Source organism: Triplophysa rosa, unplaced genomic scaffold, assembly GCF_024868665.1.
Source record: "Triplophysa rosa unplaced genomic scaffold, Trosa_1v2 scaffold363_ERROPOS117636, whole genome shotgun sequence".
Classification (NCBI taxonomy): Eukaryota; Metazoa; Chordata; class Actinopteri; order Cypriniformes; family Nemacheilidae; genus Triplophysa; species Triplophysa rosa.
Window position 1 is genome coordinate 59,041 of NW_026634368.1, and position 21,234 is coordinate 80,274.

General features: G+C 37.6%; 1 protein-coding gene across 8 annotated transcripts in view; it reads left to right on the forward strand.

Moving 5' to 3' along the window:
* The window catches only part of LOC130550585 (CAP-Gly domain-containing linker protein 4-like), a 108,496-nt gene that overhangs the window by 53,435 nt on the left and 33,827 nt on the right, over positions 1-21,234 (forward strand). For all 8 annotated transcript variants that reach the window (XM_057328076.1, XM_057328075.1, XM_057328077.1 and 5 more), the window contains 6 exons: positions 198-344; positions 873-1,012; positions 7,356-7,449; positions 7,605-7,766; positions 7,893-8,011; positions 20,515-20,754. In XM_057328076.1, the coding sequence (XP_057184059.1) occupies positions 212-344; positions 873-1,012; positions 7,356-7,449; positions 7,605-7,766; positions 7,893-8,011; positions 20,515-20,754 (888 nt within the window). In that variant the 5' untranslated portion in view covers positions 198-211. The remainder of the gene's footprint in view (positions 1-197; positions 345-872; positions 1,013-7,355; positions 7,450-7,604; positions 7,767-7,892; positions 8,012-20,514; positions 20,755-21,234) is intronic.

A 21,234-nucleotide genomic window follows, 5' to 3' on the forward strand; every position in this document is an offset into this window, starting at 1 on the left:
ATACTTGGCAATAAAGCTCTTTCTGATTCTGATTTCCATTACATTAACTCTGCATTATCCCTTCATGCATTTCTATAACATTTGTCAACTCCCACTTTCTAAACAGACAACACCTCTGTAAACTTGAGAGTAAGTGACTAGTACCTCGTAATGTTTTTTAAAACCTTTATATAAGACCGAAATAATTTTGTGTTTAGGTGGTGAGAGGGAAATGACCAAGGAGGATGTGCTGAGAGAGTCCTCAGAAGGAGACTTGGTCCCAGGGCGGTACAGCATTTTTTCCCGTTCTTCAGACCGATCGGTAATTCATCTGGTGGCATCAGCGCCCATGCCTTCAGACTATGGTGAGCAACTGTGGTGCATTCAGAGTGTGATGTACATGCATAAAAAACCTGGCGAATTTGAAATATCCTTTTGCTTTTAGTTGAAAACTTTATCATGTTTTAAGCAGGTCACACCAAAAGTGCTGACACTATTAATCTGTGTTATTTCTCGGCCAATAAATGCATCATTTATTCAGCTGTTTTCTGAAGTGTAGCTTTATTTATAGAGTGAATTTAAGATCTTACTGTGTAAGCTGCTGTAAAAGTGAAGTATTGACAAGGGCAAATAATTTATTTTCCAATTTTCTGCTTGTCAGCACTGATACATCATTCTCCCTCTCAGTCGCCTTTTCAGTCACCCCCACGCATCACTTTAATTCACTTCAAACTGAGCTGTTTAACTGAATTTGAGTGATCAGGGCTTTGGCTTAGCATGGCTAAACCTGAATGAGTGATTTAATACATTTTTAATACAAATTTATATTGCCTTAATGCAAAAGTTTTGTTTCTAAGGTTTGTTCAAAGAATGCATTGATTCTGCTGTTTTAGAGTTCTCCTTCTTTGACCCGGGTGATCCACAATGTCGAGAGGTTCTGTTGGACCCTCGGACTACGGTGTCCGAGCTCTTCGCTATTTTCAGGCAGTGGGTTCCCCAAGTCCAGCGGAATATTAGTTTGATAGGCAACGAGGTCAGTGTTAAGATGCTCATGCTCTTTAAGGAACATGAAATTATGTTCACAGCACATTTAACTTCTGCAATATAATGGTATTTAGGATTGAAACAAAATATTTATCAGAAAATAATGTCAAGGAGAAATTGTTTTTCATAAAGATTTGATTGGATTGTAAGGGTGTGTAAATATGATATTGTTAGTAGTGCCTTGCTAAAGCAAGCATGACTGTTGTTGTTTTTTTCTTGTAGTCTGGAGATTTAAACAAATTCATCTCACTAATCGTAAAACTTTGGAGCTTAACTCATCCCAGGCCGTTTGCAATTTATACATGAATGATCTCTCAAATTGTAGGATTTGCTGAGGAAAAGTGTGCTTACATTTTAATGCGCAACCTAGATAACCATTTTTGCCACAACACAATTTTGATACCACACAAAATCAATTATTTTATCACATTAAAGGAAAGAAAATCTGTCTGCTCCAAATCCAGTAAGATGCCTTGCTGTCTGCTTTGCATTTCCTCAAGCGTGTCATACAAATGGCACTCCTCCAATAAAGTGCAGACTTGAATCACCACTTTAAATAGTTTAATACAGTGGGTTCTCAAACTGTGGTACGCGTACCAGTACCACTAGTGGTGTCTGAATTGTTCTCACGCATTTGCAAAGCTATAGGCTATACAGTATATTATAAGTTGTGTGATTACAATGGAAACGTTATTGGAAACATTTTATACACAGTGCCATGTTTACAGCGTGAATAACTGCATTCCAAGTGGCTGCGCTTCTCACGCCCAACAAAACGATCTATAAGTATAACAGAATGTTTTATTCTGTTGGGATTTTTTAGTCACGACATTTTTCCTTTATTTAGATACTGAGTGTTAGTTCTGATGAGTTTTGATAAATGTGTAAAAAATACAGGCCATTTGGAGACAACAGTAATAAAATATTTTAAGAGCATTAAAAAAAAAGAATAAAAATACTTCAATGTAAAATCGAATAATCACAATTTCACAGTTACAATATCAAGGGGCATATAGAAAAGGCTAATTATTTTTGTCATGATGGTGTAGCCCTAAAGAGATCAAATGTGAAACTATTTTTTTCCTATATTTCTTGTCCATCTGTTTGTTTGTGCGCACACTTCGGATATGTCCGTCAGCGCGAGTAGTTTTAATAACATATCACGCTTGATACTCTTTTAACTTCAGTCAGGTCCCCCTTTATCTGTCTTAACGCTCATGGCATCAAGTGAGTCATGCACTTATTTTTCTCATCCTTGCATGTTTTAAAACCGAAAGCAAAATGTCAGACACTTGTTCGCGTCATTGCTTAATCGCTTCGGATGGACACACATCATAGGAAAGATTTAGGTACACCTCTCAGAAAACATACAAATACAGCAGCAAGGGTGATACCTAAAGTAACACGTGGCTATGGAACCATCTAGCTGTCAAAAAAACTTTAACACGCAAATGCGGTGTGTTTTTTACTAACCAAATGAGTGATTAACAACAGTAAAGCATGATAAATGTAGTTTACTCAAGAAAGCTAAGCATACGAAAATAATAATTCTCTAAATGTGATGACACAACTATTACATATTATCATAGGCAAAGGAAATGCAGTGGTGTTCATTAAAGCTGAGACTCATATGAACACTTAACAGTTTTGTTACTGTATGTCATTCCCTGTAAATGATATTGAGCTTTAAATAAGGGTATAAGAACCCATACAGTAGTGAAATAACAATATTTACACATGATTTAACAGTTTATTGTAATAAATATCAAACATCTAGAAGTGTATATTAATGTGTATGTAACTTTGGAGATGGTCCCTATATTCACAACTATAGACGCCTTTACTGTTACTGTGCGTTCAGACCGCCGCCGTCGAGAGCGTCAAAGTGGCCAGAAGTCATTCATTTTCAATGTGAGCCGGCGGTGAGGAGCGGCGCGGCGCGTCTTGGCCGTTGAGGGCGTCAAGGAGAGTTGAAATCAGGTCAACTTTATGGTAATGAGCTATGACGCGGTTCGGCGGCAACCAATCGGAACGTAGAAGTCCATCTCTTGAGATGATTCCAGAGAAAGCAGCCCTGTAAACTTTGGTTCCGACCACATTAGTTCCCAAGCAAAATGGAGGAGAAGTTGATAACTGCTGTGGCGGGTTTCCCAATCCTATACGACGCGTCCCTGTTTGCGTACAGGGACATAAATAAAAAAAATGATGCGTGGACCAAGGTGTCTGAGATTGTTTGTGTTCCTGGTGAGTTGCTGATGATTTTACGTCATTAACGTTATACATTTTCTGTAAATACGCGGAAATTTCATGCTAATTTTAGCGCCAGAGAATGCAAAACAGTGTTACTGCTGCAGAGTATTATTTCGTTAGCAAACGTGTAACTACAATAAAGTTTTTTCCACCGATCAATTTCTTGTGGTCAGTCTGCACAAGATCAACAAGCTTGTTTGCTTTGAGGCCCCTTTAAATACAAGATAAGATTTCGATCTACGTCAGAGCGTCAGCGCGCCCAAGACTCTTTCTACAGCGTTGTTGGCAGGGCAGCCAGAGCGATTTTTGACGCGCTCAACGGCGGCGGTCTGAACTCACAGTTATATTGTGACGCGTTTTTGTGGGCAGAGCTTTTTTTTTTGAGACATATCCTTCTCCATACTGTTTGGTTGTTCTTGTCTTGCTGTTTGCTCGGATTGTTTGCAATGGCGAATGACTTCCTCTATTATTAATTTGCAGTGGGTGTGTGAATGACGTGACTAAGTGCTGCCCTCTGACGGTCTGGTAGAGCATCTACACCTACCAGACAGAGAAATCAAGCGTGTATAGTAATGATACACTGAGAGCATATACATCTATAGATACCTGCATGTACTAACAGTGGCAAACGTTAGCAAATGCATTTACTTGAACACAAACCTGACACATAACATGAGCCTTCTCACTGTTCCCTCTCCCTTTATACTAATGCACTTGTGACAACTAAAGAAAAAGAGATGACAAACAGTTTACTTTGTTTAGTTTCTGGCCTGTAGTTTACTGCTAGTTGTATAACTAACAAAGTTAGCTAGCAAACCCTATGCGTTCAAAAGTTAACGCTAGGTGAAAAATAACTTTGTTCCCCAGTTTCTGATTTGGGCATACGTGAGATATGTTTAGACACATACCCAAAATCATAATCCACACAAACAAAAGACAGTCGTTTTTTTAATCTTAAGTGTTATGAAGTGAAACGCAAGCATTTTTGATGATCGTTTCTGTTCAGTCCACTCGTTTTATTGTGTTTAACTACAGTTGTCGTCAGTGTTTTTGTTTGGCAATGGCAGCAGGTATGTGTTAAAATATCAAATTGGAGACTGTATTCTGTCGATTGTGGCTCTAAACAACACAACAAGATGATATTTTAAACTCCAGTTTTCCCTTTGTTTTGCTTCCAGCTAATGCCATGACATGAGCGTGACGTCGGCACAAAAGGGGTCTATAGAACGTCCAACGTCAAACCAACTGTATACCAGTGGAAAAATACTGAATTTGTAAATCTGTACTTGCATTTGGCAAAACTAAATAAGACTTTGAAATAGCACACAAACACATGCGTTCTTGTTCTTTTGCTTCGCGTTGTTATAAAAAGTTATAAAAATAGCATCTTCTTTACATTATAGTGTTTTCGGTTTGGTACTCAAAGGGTCCCCGTGGTGGTGCAGGGGCCCTATGCAACTTGCATAATTTGCATATAGGAAGGATCGGCTCTGGTATCATTAATAATACAGTGGCTTGCAAAAGTATTCAACCCCCTTCATTTTATTCACATTTTGTTATGCTGCTGCCTTATCTTAAACTACTTTAAATTATTTTTTTTTACATTCATCTACACTCAATGCACAATAATGACAAAACAAAAAACTGATTTTTGACAGCTTTGCAAATTTATTAAAAAAAAAAAAAAAAAAAAAAAAACTGATTTTTGACAGCTTTGCAAATTTATTAAAAATAAAAAACATAAATAAGTACATTGTATTCACACCCTTTTCTGGGACACTTGAAATTTTGCTCAGAAGCATTAGTTTTGCTTGTTAATGTTTATACACTTCGAGTGGAGTTAACCTGTGCCAAATTCAATTGAATTTGAATTTGAATCAAATGAAATTTAATTGAATAAGTATGATTTGGAGCAGCACATACCTCTCTATAAAGGGTGCAACAGCTGAAAATGCATATCAAAGTAAAAACCAAGACATGAGGTCAAAAGAACTGCCAGTAAAGCTTTGAGACAGGATTGTATCAAGGCACAGATCTGAGGAAGACTTCTGAAAAAAATCTGCTGTATTGAAGGTTCACAGAAGCATGTAGCCTCCATTTATCCTCAATGAAAGAGGTTTGGAACCACCAGATCTCTTACTTGAGCTGACCTCCTGTCCAAACTGAGCCATCGATGAGGAAGGGTCTTGGTTAGAGCAGTGACCAAGAAGCTGATGATTACTCTGGTTGAGCTCCATGATCATATATGGAGATGGGAAAAACTTACAAAAGGACAAACATCACTGCAACACTCCACCAATCTGGGCTTTATGGCTTAGTGGCCAGACTCAAACCTTTGCTCAGTGAAGACACATGGAAACTTGAAATATGCAAAAACATACTTCAACGAATCTTTCAAACTGTCAGAAACAAGATATTCTGGTCTGATGAATCTCAGATTCATGCATCATGTCTGGATAAAAACAAGCACTGCTCAACACCTGTACAATACCGTCTTAACAGTAAAGTGTAGTGGAAACAGCATCATGATGTGGGGGTGTTTTTCAGCTTCAGGGACTGTACACAAAATACGGAGATAATGATCATGAAAACCTAGCCCAGAACATTCAGAACCTCGGACAGGGCAGAAGGTTCATTCTCCAACATGACAATGATCCTAAGCACACAACTATAACAATGCAAGAGTGGCTTATGGACAACTCTGTCTATGTCCTTGAGTGGCCCAGCTAGTGCTTGAACCCAACTGAACATTCTCTGTAGAAACCTGATAATGTTTGTCTACTGATAATCTCCATCCAACCTGACAGAGTTTGAGAGGATCTGAGGAGAAACATGACAGAAAATTGCCAAATGCAGATGTGTAAAGCTTTTCACATCATACCCAAACAGATTTGAGTCTGTAAAGGTGCTTTAACCATTTTCTGAGTTAAGGGTGTGAATACTTATGCAATGCACTTATTTTTGTTTTTTATTTTTAATAAATTTGCAAAGCTGTCAAAAATCAGCTTTTTTTTGTTTTGTCATTATTGTGCATGGAGTGTAGATTAATGTAAAAAAAATATCATTTAAAGTAGTTTAAGATAAGGCAGCAGCATAACAAAATGTGAATAAAATGAAGGGGGTTGAATACTTTTGCAAGCCACTGTACATTAGAATTGGAGGACGAGGTGTAAAGATAAAGATTCACAGCTCTACTATTAATTGAAGTGTACATATGATTTTCTATGGCGGTCATTAGGTGGTACTTGGAACAACTACTTTTTGATCTGAAAAGTTTGAGAACCACTGGTTTAATATATTTTCAATATAGTTGCCATTGACATACTGCTAATTGAACGCCACTGTACTCACAGATGCACAGACAAGACGTTTAAGTAGATGGAGGCTTCCATTACTGGCTCAGTGACATAATTTGATGGTCTGGGCAGAGAAACTTGAAACACAATGTAATGTGTGCTTATTTTACACTCACTCTCTTGGCACTGTGCTCACTGAGCTGTGATACTGGGGACATCTGTTTAATTCATATTCTTACCCTGAACACCTACTGTACTGACAGAAGGCATAGCTTTCATCATGTACATTTTGAGTATTAGCTTCTGTTTTATCCTTATCATATAGTATTGTATGCTTAGATTCAAATTGAATTAGATGAATAGAAGACATGTTATAAAAATGTATTACCAAGTCATTCCATGTCACGTAAACAACACTGGTGGCCTACCAATGAAAGGGATTCTTTAACGTAAGTCAAAACTGTGACATCTAGACTGTTTTATTTATTTATTTCATTTATATCTTTATAGCCAGTGTCAGCATTAATCAAATAAACTGCCTAAGTCATAGTCGGGGTACTCTATAAAGAAAACTGGGTCCATTTTAATTGCTAGTTGGCTTATAGCTATCGTAAAACATTCCCACAACTCTCTCTCTCTCTGCCTTTGGTATCAGGCTCTGTAGACTGCAATATTTCCTTTGCAGACAGTGTGTGTGTGTCTCTCTCAGCATGAAATATTTTCCTTGAAACCTTTGCTGTATCAGTTAAGAAGTGAGATTCAGTTAAGAAGTGCATTATTTTGTAGATTCTGAAGAGAGGATGTGGCGTCAATGACAGAGATGGTCTCACTGACATGACTTTACTTCACTACTGCTGCAAAGCAGGAGCCCCCGGAATAGGTAAGCATGCATCTACATGGTCACTTTAAAACACGATTTAATTGTTTGGTATTGTGGTACGCTTCAGTAGAAAACCAGACATTTTGGCAAGGGCATACTATTGAATCAGCTCCTGTGGCAACTGTGTGAAGAAAAAAACAAACGTGTGTTTGCAGGTGATGCTGAGTGTGCAGCCAGTTTCGCCCGTCAGCTGCTGTCTCTGGGAGCCGAACCGTCCTTACGCAGTCGCTGGACGAACATGAATGCCCTCCACTACGCTGCATATTTTGATGTTCCTCCTCTCATCCGGGTGGTTCTGCAGGCTTCACAGCCGGGAGGTGAGGAGAGGTGATTGAATGACAGCAGGAATAAAATTACTATCACAGTTTGAATTTCATGGCAATAACAAACAAAGATTGTTTGTGATGTGACCGACTGTTCATTCATGGTCTTTTGGGTTTCAGAGGTGGACTCAACCTGCAGTGATTTTGACTTTGGCACTGCCTTGCACATTGCTGCATCGAACCTGTGCATTTCTGCAGTGAAGTGTTTGCTGGAACTAGGAGCCAATCCCGCTTTTAGGGTAAGTTGTTTTTTGTAGTAAATTATAATAGACATTGGCCAATAAAAGTAGATTTACTTTATATTTCTGCGCAAATTGCTCATGACATTTTACCTGATCTTCAGCTAAGACCAAGTCTTTTTAAAGGTCCAGTGTATGAAATTTAGTGGCATCTAGCGGTGAGCTCTCGAATTCCAACCAACGGCTCACTCCATCCCTTCCCTTTCGAAGCACTACTGCGGCTGACACGGGGCTAAGATGTCGTCATGTTTTCGCTTCTTTGCCAAAGGAGATAACATATTTACGAAACACGCTCTGTAGAGCAATTTGCTACTGTAGAAACAACATTGCGAATTCCATGCAAGGGGACCCGCGGTGTATGTAGATAGAAATAGCTCATTCTAAGGTAATAAAAACAACGCTTCATTATGTAAGGTCTTTATCAGAGGTGGGTAGAGTAGCCAAAATCTTTACTCAAGTAAAAGTACAAGTAACTAGAGAAATTGTTACTCAAGTTAAAGTAAAAGTCACTATTCTAAAAATTACTTGAGTAAAAGTAAAAAAGTATGCAATGAAAAAACTACTTGAGTAGCTAGTTACTTAGTTACTTTGTATCTGATTATATAGGCCTACTACATAAAATTAATATTAACGGCAATATTTTAATATTACATTTTAATCAATATTTTTAATTATCATAAGCAGATATCTTTGCAATATACTAGAGAGACTAAAGAATAGACAAACACAGAAGAGACAAGCATTTCTGTAAATTTCATCTAGTCCTGATGTCAATGTAGTTTACACAACTTATTTAGAATAATAGACCATGTCAGACTAAAGCATTAACTAAACTCAGAGCATTTCCTAAGATGATCTAGAACATCTGCAGTGCTCTCTTAAATGAAATACACATTTTTGAACAAAGCTCATGTTTTCTCGTGTTGTGTCACGTGTGTGTTGTGAAACGCTCTTACTTGTAAACAAACAGTAAACAGTGAACCACACGCCCATCAACAAGTTTTCTTCCTTCTGTTCTTCAAATGTATATTTCTGCAAGCCCACGTCTCTGTGTCTGACAGGTAACGCGCATGTTGCGGTGTCTGACGAACAGGTCACGCGGGTGCGCGCATGTGGCGGGCATTTATCATTGCTGGCAAACAATATGACACATTTGCAGTTTTGATTGTATAGATATAGACTAATATCCACTTCATCCAACGCTCTTTGTGTTCTGTGTGTTCTTAAGTTTCGCGCTACGAGGAGTGAGTAATCCTGCTTCAGATGATTCAGATCGTGCTGCGAACTGAACAAATCTTTTGAACTGATTCATTAGCCTATTCAAATGGTTTTGCCCATTGTTCAATTAATGCTTTCAAAAGAATCGACTCAAAAGAATCGATCACTCGGGAATGCCCGTAAAAAGAGACGACAACCTTGAAATAAACAACGCGTTTTAAAAAGCATATTTTAAAATGAAGGAACGAAGGAACGTCACGCAATGTAAGTTATGTAACGAAGTAAAAGTACAGATTTTCTATTAGAAATTTACTCAAGTAAAAGTACACACTTTTAATTTTACTTAAAAAGTACATATTTTCCAAAATTTAGGGGCAGTTGTGGCCTAATGGTTAGAGAGTCGGACTCATGACCAGAAGGTTGCTGGTTCGATTCCCAGGGCCGGCGGGTAACAACTGAGGTGCCCTTGAGCAAGGCACCTTACCCCTACTTGCTCCCCGGGCGCTGTAGTGATAGCTGCCCACTGCTCCGGGGGTACGTGTGTTCACTACTCTCTGGATGGGTTAAATGCAGAGGTCACATTTCATTGCCTTGTACATGTGCAATGACAATAAAATTGAATCTAAATCTAAATCTAAATCTTATACATAGAAACAAATGTATAGTATAATGCAATGTATGTCGCTTTGGATAAAAGCATCTGCCAAATGCGTAAATGTAAATATTGCATTTATGTCAATAGATCCTCCCAAAGAAATACACACAGCACCTTTTAAAGAATAATAATTAAAAAACACATTAATACTTTGTCTTTATTGGCCATGTAAACATTCACAATCCAGGTTGGAAAACGTATGTAAATGCTTACATGCTACATGCTACATGGTGCTTCCCCAGTGTGCCGCACACGTCCTGAAAAGTGAAGCTGCAGGCTCTTTGATGGTCCCTGGTGACTGGCTGCGATATAGGTCATAAACCCCGCCCTCTCCATGTAAACAAATGGGACAGGAGCCAAACTATAAAATCAAATTACACTTTAAATATTTTTTCTCCCAAAGATGTTTTCTGTTATTTTAGTCAGTTTTTAGTCAAGTTTGGTTTAAGTTATAATATGTTATAAAAAGGGGTGTGGTAATATGTCATCAGAGAATATGGGCGGGACCTTGATACCGTGCTCCACTGCGCAACTACTGCGCAGACTCTGGCTCTAAATTACGTCAGTGGCAGTGGCCATAATTCTGATGTTTTGGCTTCATTTAGGGGTGTTCGATTACGGGTGTTTTGGAGTCGACTCCGATTCTTGACTCCCACTTTTGGAGCCGATGGAAACGACACTTCGACTCCATCAAAACGGGGTCAGGAATACGAATATGAAATAAATGAATGCAACTTCACAAGTTTGGGAACTTTTGCCTGGCAACCAATTTCCAAAGTCACCAGAGAATACACATGCATTTGTGCAACGAGCACACAATCACTGAGTTTTTTTCTGCTATCAGACCAGTTACTCCTTTCTGGTCCTAAACTGATGTGGTTATCCAAGCGCACGCAGCGCAAGGACATGATGGCGCAGGTCTAACCGTAGCTATAGACTTATGGTAAAGCTAAGAAGTTTTGTTTTGTTTATTATTTTTATAATTTTTATATTGCATCGATTTTGGAGAGTTACAGTTACACAAATGAGTGTGTTTTGTACTTAAAGACACCATGTGTCGTTGTTTTGTAGGCTCAATAAATGTGCGCTAAACAAGCCTAAAACATTTTTTTTTAAATTTTTGTTTAAGAATTTATAAATTCACCCTAGGCTAAGTTTAACACTTTTTTTAAAAAAGGAGAAAAGATGTTGAGCCCACCTTGTGTTCTTTTCTTAATGTAACTCATTGCCTTTCTGTGTTGGGCATTTAACAATAAAAAGTATTTAAAAAGATAAACATGTCAAATAATATATGCTATAATAATAACCCAGAAACAAGGTTGTTGCTGGTTTTTAACGTTTTTAAGCTGGATGAACTGCTCAAACATGATTTTGATTTGTGTCTAGTTATACGCTTTCATTCAAAGCAACTTACAAAGTCTTAACAGTTGTTTAGAGAAATAAAAGCTTGAAGAGGGACAGATGAAATATAGGACAGTTTTTAATAAGAATTTGACAATTTAATGTGATCGGATTGAAGGTGAAGAATGAACGGGAAATATTGCGTGCCCCCTTTCCGTTGCTTTGCGGCAATCACAAAGACAATTCAACCGATTTGGGTCAATGACAACATTGTTACGGAGTCGAAAAGGAGTTGACGAGAGTCTCCTGTCTTTGAGTCGAATCTGACTTTAGGGACATTTAGAGTCGAGAATCGACTCTTTTGGAGTCGACTCCCCATCACTTGCTTCATTTTTCTACAATGTAAGTGAATTGGAGTGCATTGTCCATATTTTATGCGGTCTATGATACTTCCTAACATCTATTGATATGATTATAAAACAATGTTTGTGGGAGAACACCATACACATATTTACTGCTTTCAGAACTTCATTACTGAACATGTGAAGACACTATATCCGGATCGTCTGGATGTTGCACAGTGCTACTGACACAATATTCTGTGGACAGACAAAACCAAAGTTGAGTTGTTTGTTGAAATCAAACAATCTTTCATCAACCAACAAATAAAAAATTGTGCTTTAGAAGTTCACCTGTCCACTCCTTGAAACTTTATAAGAGTTGTGTGATGCAACAGGACAGCAACCACAGGATCACAGGAGTAAATGAACAATAGAATGGCTTCAATGAGAAAATTCACCATCTGGAGTGGCCCATTCAGAGTCCTGACCTCAACCCAATTCAGAAGTTTGACCTCATCCCAACTCAGACGCTTGACTTCAAGAGAGAAATTTACAGGACAGCCCAAGAATATTGCTGAACAGTGAAGAGGCATGATGCGTTATACCTCCACGCTTGTTGTGCAGGTCTGATCCACAGTTACAAAAACATTTAGTAATTTTTATATATAAAATTAAAATGTAAGATTTTGTGTGTGTTTGTTGTTTGTTTGTATAAGCAAACTGTTTGTCTATGAATACAAAATTCTGTCATGGAACTCTTAGAGGGTTATCTATAGCGCAGTTGTTTGGTTGCTGTCGTATCTGCTCAAAATTCAATATCAATATGTGGCAGTTTTTCATGTAAGCAGTCTGCAGCGCACTTTCAAAACCCCTCCACCTTTCCCAGCTCCACCTGTATAGATCTGGTACAGGGGTTATGTATGTTATGTGCAGCAGCAGCATGTATTACGTGCTCACAGCAGCATTGTGAATTTATTGGCAGGAGCAAGTCTTGGCACTTGCTTTGCAGCAGCAGCGTAGCAGATATATTCCACCAAGACCAAATACATTACATTGCCATATTCATTAACAATTTAATATCCCAGAGAAATGTCATGACAGAATTTTGACTAATTAATCCAGAAATTCAAATTTAGGGATGCACATCATTTTCTTGCTCTCATTTAGCGTAGATCAGATGAGATAATTAACCACCCTTAAAGGGGTCATATGGCGCGAATACGTGTTTTTCTGTGTCTTTGGTGTGTTATAAGTTGCCCATGCATGTATTAGACATGTAAAATTGCACAAATTAAAGTGTCGGAACAAATTTGCATTCTATCTAAAAGAGAATGCTCACCCAGACCTGCCTGAAACGCCTCGTGTAACCACACTCCCACAAATCTACCTCAGTTCATGGTCTGATTTGACTAAGACTGCCCAAAGGTATACACAAGTAAGGTGGGCGTACCTGTCAGTGCAATTGCTTTGGAACCTGATATTCCAAATATGGTAAGAGGCGTTACATTTCTGTCAAACACTTGCAGTATTCAACCAATCACTACACACTGGTTAAGTGGCCAATCATAGCACACCTCGCTTTTCAGAGGGATGAGCTTTGTAAAAAAATCTGGCGTTTCAGAGAGGCGGGGCAAAGAGGAGATACAAACATGCACGGTATGTGGAAAATCTCCTAATAATAGTAGTGAGACCATGGTGAAATTGTGGTTATTATAGTTAAAGTACGGTTACACACACACAGCAATATGATATATTCCATCCCCTAACCCGACCACAACACCTAAACCTAATAATCACACAAACATGTTCAAGACATTACATTTAAAGAAAAACACAATTTGACCGAATGATGAGCCTTTTTATTTAGTGAGGACCAGTAAAATGTCCTCACAAGTTAGTTGTAATGATAATTCACTGTGTTACTGAGGACATTTGGCCCTCACATATATAGCTAAACCTGCACACACACACAAATGTGACACAATCACAGTCTGCTTTATTATTTTCCTCTCAGTCTGTTCCCACCAGTGCAGCGGTTAAATTAGCCATGCTCATTTCTTGATATTATTTAAACTTTTGTAAAATACGTGAATTTTTGTTAAGCCAGACTTGTGGGGAGAGAGGCATAAACCTCTGCCTCTTAACATAGCGTTAGTCAGAGTTGTTTGTTTGTGTATGAAGTGTTTATCAATGCTCCTGCCAAAACATAAAATGGGAACTGGCGAGAGAGAAGTTATTTCTCTCATTTGTAAAGCAGCCAACGTTTCCCATTCTTATTTTTTTAACTTGTTTTAAATGCATCATTTTTGCCAGTGTTTTTCTCTTTGCGTCTGTCCATTTCTCACTAGTCAGGGGAGGTATTTTTAGGTTAGTGTTGTTTGTTCTTGAAGCAGCAGTCTAATAGAGATATTGTCGCCCGTATGTCAAATCATCTAATAATGTTATAACAACGGGCTTGGCAGACTTTTGTGTCAGTAAAAACAGAGGCGAGGTTTAGCCATAGAAATATCTCTTTTGATAAGTGTTGCCAAGCAACAGCACTGACAATAGGAAACAAAGGTAGAAAACGTAAGGAAGGAGTTTGTGGAATAATCAATCCATTCTTACTCATTGTCTTTAAAGACCATGTTCCACCCTGTTACGGCCCTATATTGTGGGGAACATGGCCCAACAAGTTTCCATATGCCTTAGTCTTTAGTTGTGTCTGCATATATCATCATTATTGTTTAATAAACTATAGCCGGTGCCCGGTGACATTAATAAATATTCTGATCGCAAAGAGAAACTGCAGGGTAATTCAATGGTTAATAATTACTCAGTACAGTGGTATCCTAAATAAAGGGCATATTTTTTTCATTTTGAACAATGAAATGAAATGGTTGATCTTTCTGCAGATCTTTTTTTATCCACCAGGGGGTAGTGTGAAGCTGTGGAAATGAGCTACACTATTAGGAGATCACTAAACTGTAGAGCACAACATGTGCTATGATCAGCTGAACTGTATGGAATTCCAAACCTAACATAATTAAAAATAAATAAATACAAAAATAAATCCATGAAGAAATGTTAAAAAAACAAAAATAAATGAGTATTTATACTTTTATTTCCTTATGCGTAATTATACATTTTTTCACGGTTATTTATTTTTTAATTTAATTATTTGTACATTTATTTCCACTTTTATTTATTTCTACATTTATTCATGCATATATGTATTTATTCCTACATTTATTTATTTTCACATTTATTTATTTCTACATTTATTTATTTATGTATTTCTTTGTCTGTATGCTAATGAGTGGGGGCGTGTTTCACCTCAGACATTAGCAATCGAACTCAGAGCGGCGGTGCTGAAGCTTTGAGGCCACAGGGACACCTTGTGGTGTGACCAAACGAAACGAGGTTGACGAAGTTGCATAGAGAAGACAATCTAGTCATTTAATATCACCCTAACTGTATGTAGATAGGGTTACCACACATAGCCTGCATACTCTTTATTAGGGACATGGCCGTAAAACATTATCCGGTCTAGATTTCTAAAATATCTTGGCACACATGAACAGAAATTCCATAGAACTGTAGCTCCAGGAAATATAATTTTCTTGTTTGTTCTTTGATACCATGGGAGCATAATCAAATTACCTTTGAATTAAAATGACCTCAGTTTTATCAGTGATCAGTATAATTTTAAAAAACAACATCTGAGTATATTATTGAACATCAAACTTCCTACAGCATTGAAGTTTTGTTTTGTTGCTACTGCTGCCTGTGGCATGGCCACTTGCAGACAGGGAAGTGCTCCTGGGCCAGTGTTGTTTACGTCTTACAAAATGGTTTATATAGCGCTGACACTATGTTTAAAGGGGTCATATGACATGGTTAAAACAAATATTATCGTTCGTTTTAGATTTAATGCAATGTGTATACATGATTTAAGGTTTAAAAACGTTGTATCTCCTCTTTACCCCGCCTCTCTGAAACGCGTAGATTTTTTACAAAGCTCATCGCTCTGAAAAGCGAGGTGTGCTATGATTGGCCAGTTAACCAGTGCGTAGTGATTGGTTGAATACTGCAAGCTTGTCACAGAAATGTAAGGCCTCTTACCATATTTGGAACATCAGGTTCCAAAGCAATTGTACTGACAGGTACGCCCACCTTACATTTGGCCGGTCAAAAAGTCAAATCCCACCATGAACTGATGTAGATTTGTGGGGGTGTGGTTACACAAGCGTTTCAGGCAGGTCTGGGTGAGCATTCACTTTTAGATAGAATGCATCTTTTGTTCCGACACTTTAATTTGTGCAATTTTACGTGTCTAATACATGCATGGGCAACTTATAACACACTAAACACACACAAAAACACGTATTCTCGTCATATGACCCCTTTAAAATGTTTATACACAGTGGCGGAGCTAGAGTTTTATATATGAGGTGGAACATAAAAATCAGTTATTCAAACGGGAAATATATAAATAGAAAACAAATAAAGAACATCCAACATCTCTAAAACACTCAATGGCTTCAGGTTATACAGTAAAGAGTCTGACTACTCTAATGAATCTCTTTCTTACATCGTATCTGTACACGGTTGTTAATGATACACTTTGTGTTCATGGAGCACTTCAGCATAGCTCTTCTTCACCAGTGAATCATTTAAACGCCTCTGATTGGCCAGTATTTTCATACCATGAACTTGATTCGCTGTAGTGCTCAAAGCTGTGGCAGAGCAAAAACGTCCAAATTCATTCATTTTCACCTAATCTTATTTAGATTGCGACTGTCGTAGCTAGTGTTTTATTGTGCAGGGACTGTTTTTCCTCTTTTATCTTGAATTTGGAGAGCAGTTTTGTTCACCTTGTTGTAATTTTTTTCCAAAGCCTCTGTTAATTTCCGACCCTGATGTAAACAATGTATGTTGGGAACCGATACTATCTGTTAATGGAGCCTAACGTTAACTTACACAATGAAAAGTTTCAGAATCCTAAAGCCACGGCCATAGAGTGAAACTTATTTAAAACACGATGCTTCCTTCTTGTGTATTTCTAAAGTTTGTATGAAGTACATTTGCGTCAGTCTTTAAAAAGTAATCTCAGATTTTGCTATGTACAATCCATCACACAACAACTTTTTTGATTTGAATTTAAGATTGAAACTACATAATAGCACCTTATTGAAGCTATCATTCTCTGCCACATTGATATTTATTGCGATATTTATTTATTGTATTTATTATGTTTTTTGTATTTATTTATGTTATTATGATGGTGATAAATGAATTTAGATGTGGTTCTGTACATGTACAACCACAACCTTTAGCTTGCAGGGATATTAGCTAAGTCCAGGTTTGAAGGGCAGAGCCTGTCAAGGTGTTAGCACCTACAATCCAGTCAGCATATCATCGGTCAATCTATGTCATTCGTCTCATCTCTTTTTTGACTCATGCACCAAGTCATACCTTCTGCGATTTAGCAAAAAAAAGATGTAAGTCAAGGTATGTGTGTGCACCACAGTGTGTGTTTGCTCCAGCCAATTAGGATTGCCTGTAGAACTTGTATGCAATATACTGTATTTGTATGCCGCCCGATCCCTGCGCTCTGCAATCGAACAACGTCTCGTGGTGCCATCCCACAAAGGGAAAAAATCACTCTCATGCACTTTCTCCGGATGTGTTCCACGACTCTGGAATGATCTCCCTCTTGCCACAAGATCAGCAGATTCTGTAGTTGTCTTTAAGAATCGGCTAAAAATACATCTCTTCCGTCAACATCTGACCCATTAGTACATTCTTCTACTTCTTTTCTACTTTCCTACCCCCCAAAAAAAGAAATTATCCATATATGTATACTGTGGTAGGCTAACTGAGACCAGTTTTACTCCACCTATGCATTGTTGTTGTTTTGTTGCACAAATTGCTTCTATTGTTTTCCCCTACTTTGTAAGTCGCTTTGGATAAAAGTGTCTACTAAATGTAAATATATATTTGTAATGCAATGAATTATGGCGCTTTATAGAAACGTGATACTTTTTCTAGGACAACTGTCATGTCAACTCGCTGCTAAACAAACAGAACAAAGCTAATTATAGCTTTATAATACGGTCAGTTGTGATGTTTGATTCTGATTGGTTGAGCTGCATTGCCACTGTGTTCCATCAACTGGGTTATATAAGCTGTGTCAGAAACCACTCCCTATCTCCTTGCACTATATCTGGTGTCCACCATTTTGTAGTGGTGTCCTAAACCTGAGTGAACTACTTCATTCCCTACATTCGTTCACTCTGTTTTACCCACAATGCACTCTTATTTTGAGTGTACATCCGATGTACACTCGCTCATTCACTATTTCCCATGATATAACATGAGACGACCGCTTGATTAGAATTAGCTGGAGGACACTGACCGTCAATGCCATGATTGTATGATTATACACACTATGTTTGTTCTTGTTGACTAACTATTTTCTACTTTTAAAGAATATGCAGATTAAATGAATGAGATAAATTTTTTTTTTTTATTTTAAATATATTATGTGTATGAATTAGTCTTTTGGGCTTGTTTGTATTATGGTTTGAATTTTACATTTACATTTATGCATTTGGCAGACGCTTTTATCCAAAGTGACTTACATTGCATTGTACTACACATTTGTTTCTAACTATGTGCAATCCCCTGGGATCGAACACATGCCCTTGGCGTTGCTAGCACCGTGCTCTAACCACTGAGCCATAGGAAAGCTTTCTAAAGTCAAACCAATCAATTAAATAATTTTATTAAACGTGATAAATAAGCATGCCTGCAAATAAATGTGACTTTTGTTCTCTATATTTTAAACTAATACGTGACAATTAAAGTGAAAATGATTTTTTTTGTATTCTATAAAACAATCCACAAAGCCACACAGGTGTAATATAAGCTAATCGTTATGTTTATGACAAACATCTGTGAGACGCAGGCTATATACATATATATAGTAATTCCAAAGTAGAATGAATATGTCCCAAATCGTAGTATGTTGAAAAGAGTATTCCAAAGATTCCCGGATGGTCTACTATTCCGGTAGAAATTCGAAGTGCAGAATGATGCACACTCTAAAGGCTAATATTACCCACAACTCACCGCGAGTAGACGGAGTTTAATACTGTTTAAAACTGTAAACATTACATACGAAATAATGAATGAATAAATACCTTAATTGAAAGAAGAGCTTTATTTTGATGTGTGTGACAGTTAATGGGCACAATGTTGTTTAGGCAACAACGGCCACTTCCGTTTCCTGTAAGTATGTCCCAGTGCATGCATATGGTTTTGCTACACACTAAAATGTATATACTTTTCCATTACAAAAATGTACAGACTTTTAGTGCATAGTATAAGTAGGCGAACTGGGACGCAGCATCACTCATTTTCATTCACTTCTTCCCCATATAGTGGACTCAAATGTCATTCGCTAGATAGGGAATAGTGAAGGAGTGAACGAGGGAGCGGTTTCAGACACAGCATTAGTCTTTAAATACAGGAGCATGGTATATTAAAGCAATAAGCCCCGCGAAGCAGTGGGTTACAAGTGCATTTTATAAACAACTAAGGGTTGTTCCGCTTTGCGTCGTACCTAAAAACTCCCCCTAGCTGTTATAAAATATCAGGTCACAGCCAACTTGTTCAGCTGCACACCGCCCCCTACTGTAAACAGCTGTGAATTGCTTTAAGAGAGACTGCCAAATGTGCATGTTTTACTTCATTTAATAAGTCCATAAGTTTACTAGTTTCATAAGTCTGGCGGAGTGATACAAACGGTGAAGCGATTTGATACTGGTGGAATATTGCATGGCTCTCAGCCAATCATTTTCGAGAACCAGAAAGAACTGTTGTAAAATTGTGGTCATTTATTTTTATTTTTTTTACAAATTATGTGGAGGTTCTGTTTTTCAACACAATTATGAACCCTGTAATCCCAATAATACTGAAGTCATGCTTCAATATAAAAAAGTTGTATCAAACCTCTAGCTTTTCTTTATTTGAATGGATGTCCCAAGCATCATCTCTCTGCCTACATTAATGAATGCTGGGTATGAGGCTGGTGAAAATGGGCAGTGATATGAAGCTCAGAGTTACAGCTTGGTGGTCAAGCCATGTCAAGCACAGGACATTTGCTTTGGCAATCTTTGTTGCCTGGTTCCAGTTTAGTGCCTGCCACAACACATTGTTGGATAAAGGAGAAGGGCACAACAAGCCCAATACTCAGGCAGTTGGCTATAGGCACTACATTTAATAATGTTGTTGTTTTGATGGCAAAAGTTGCTTTAAACACAAAGGATGGTCACACCAAATGTTGATTTAATTTATTTAATAGAAGTTAATTGATAAAGAGAATCTATTTATGACATTATTTTTGACATCACACTCATTTTACAGCATTTTTATACAAATGTCTAAAACGTTGAACAGTATACTGTTGCTTTGCAGGTAGGTTTCTTGAAGCACCTTGCAGACGTTGCCACAGTTCTTCTGGATTTAGTCTGTCTTAGTTTGTTCTCTTTCTTCATGTCATTCCAGACAGACTGGATGATGAGATCAGATCTCTGTGTGGAGCACTGGATGTGGTCAGACCCATTGTGCAAACAAAAATCGCACTGGATTACAATTAATGGCAACATGAATGTTTGGGAATGTAAACGGATATTTCCTACTGACACACTACTGACTTAAAACCATTTTTTAGCTGGTGAAAATACTACTGTTCAAATAACAGTAATAACCACCACTGTATGATATCCTGAGAGTCATGACTAAACTGCTATCCATCATCTCTGTTGGTTACAGTACTTAATTAAAAACATATTACCCATTGCGCAATTTTTACATACTGTATTTTGGTTGCTTATTTATGATTACAGCTTAACTGTAACCACTATTAATAATAAAAAAATGCTTGTCATTATTTTTTTCAGAATGAAAAGAGTCAGTGTCCAGCTGATGTTGTTCCAGACACTCTAGACATGCCCCTGGAAATAGCTGACGCTGCAGGCCAAGCCAAAGAGTTGCGTGCATTGCTGCAGGAAGTGCTCCCCTGGCCAGAAGCTCATCTTCTACATGTCCGACCTCCCAGCCTCCTTTCAGACAAGGCCTGTTCCCAGCTTTCAAGTATGGGCCTTCACCTTGGAGACAAAGTAGTCATCGCCGGTCAAAAGGTACAGCATTTATAAATCCAGCATTACTTCACTGCAATAAAGCACATAATAGTACTGTTTCTTTATGTAAGGAGCAAAAAAAAACACTTTTTGTGTCTATAGTATAAAAATAGGGGTTATAGTTTCTGTTTGAACAGATTTATTATGACTGATATCGATTGAAGCTGTTGAGAAATCCCATTTAAAGGGATAGTTTACCCAAACATTAAAATTCTGTTACCGTAAGTTGTTTCAAACCTTTATAAATGTCTTTGTTCTGTTGAACACAAAGAAATATATTTGGAAGAATGTTGGCAATTTTCAGTTCTAGGACATCATTAACTACTATAGTAGAATGAAGTATTTTATTTTTTGTTCTTTTGAACACAAAATTAAATATTTTTAAGAATTTAGGAATGCAAACAGTTCTGGGGCACCTTTGACTACCATTTTATTTTTTCCTACTGTGGTAGTCAATTATGTCCCAGAACTGAAAATTTA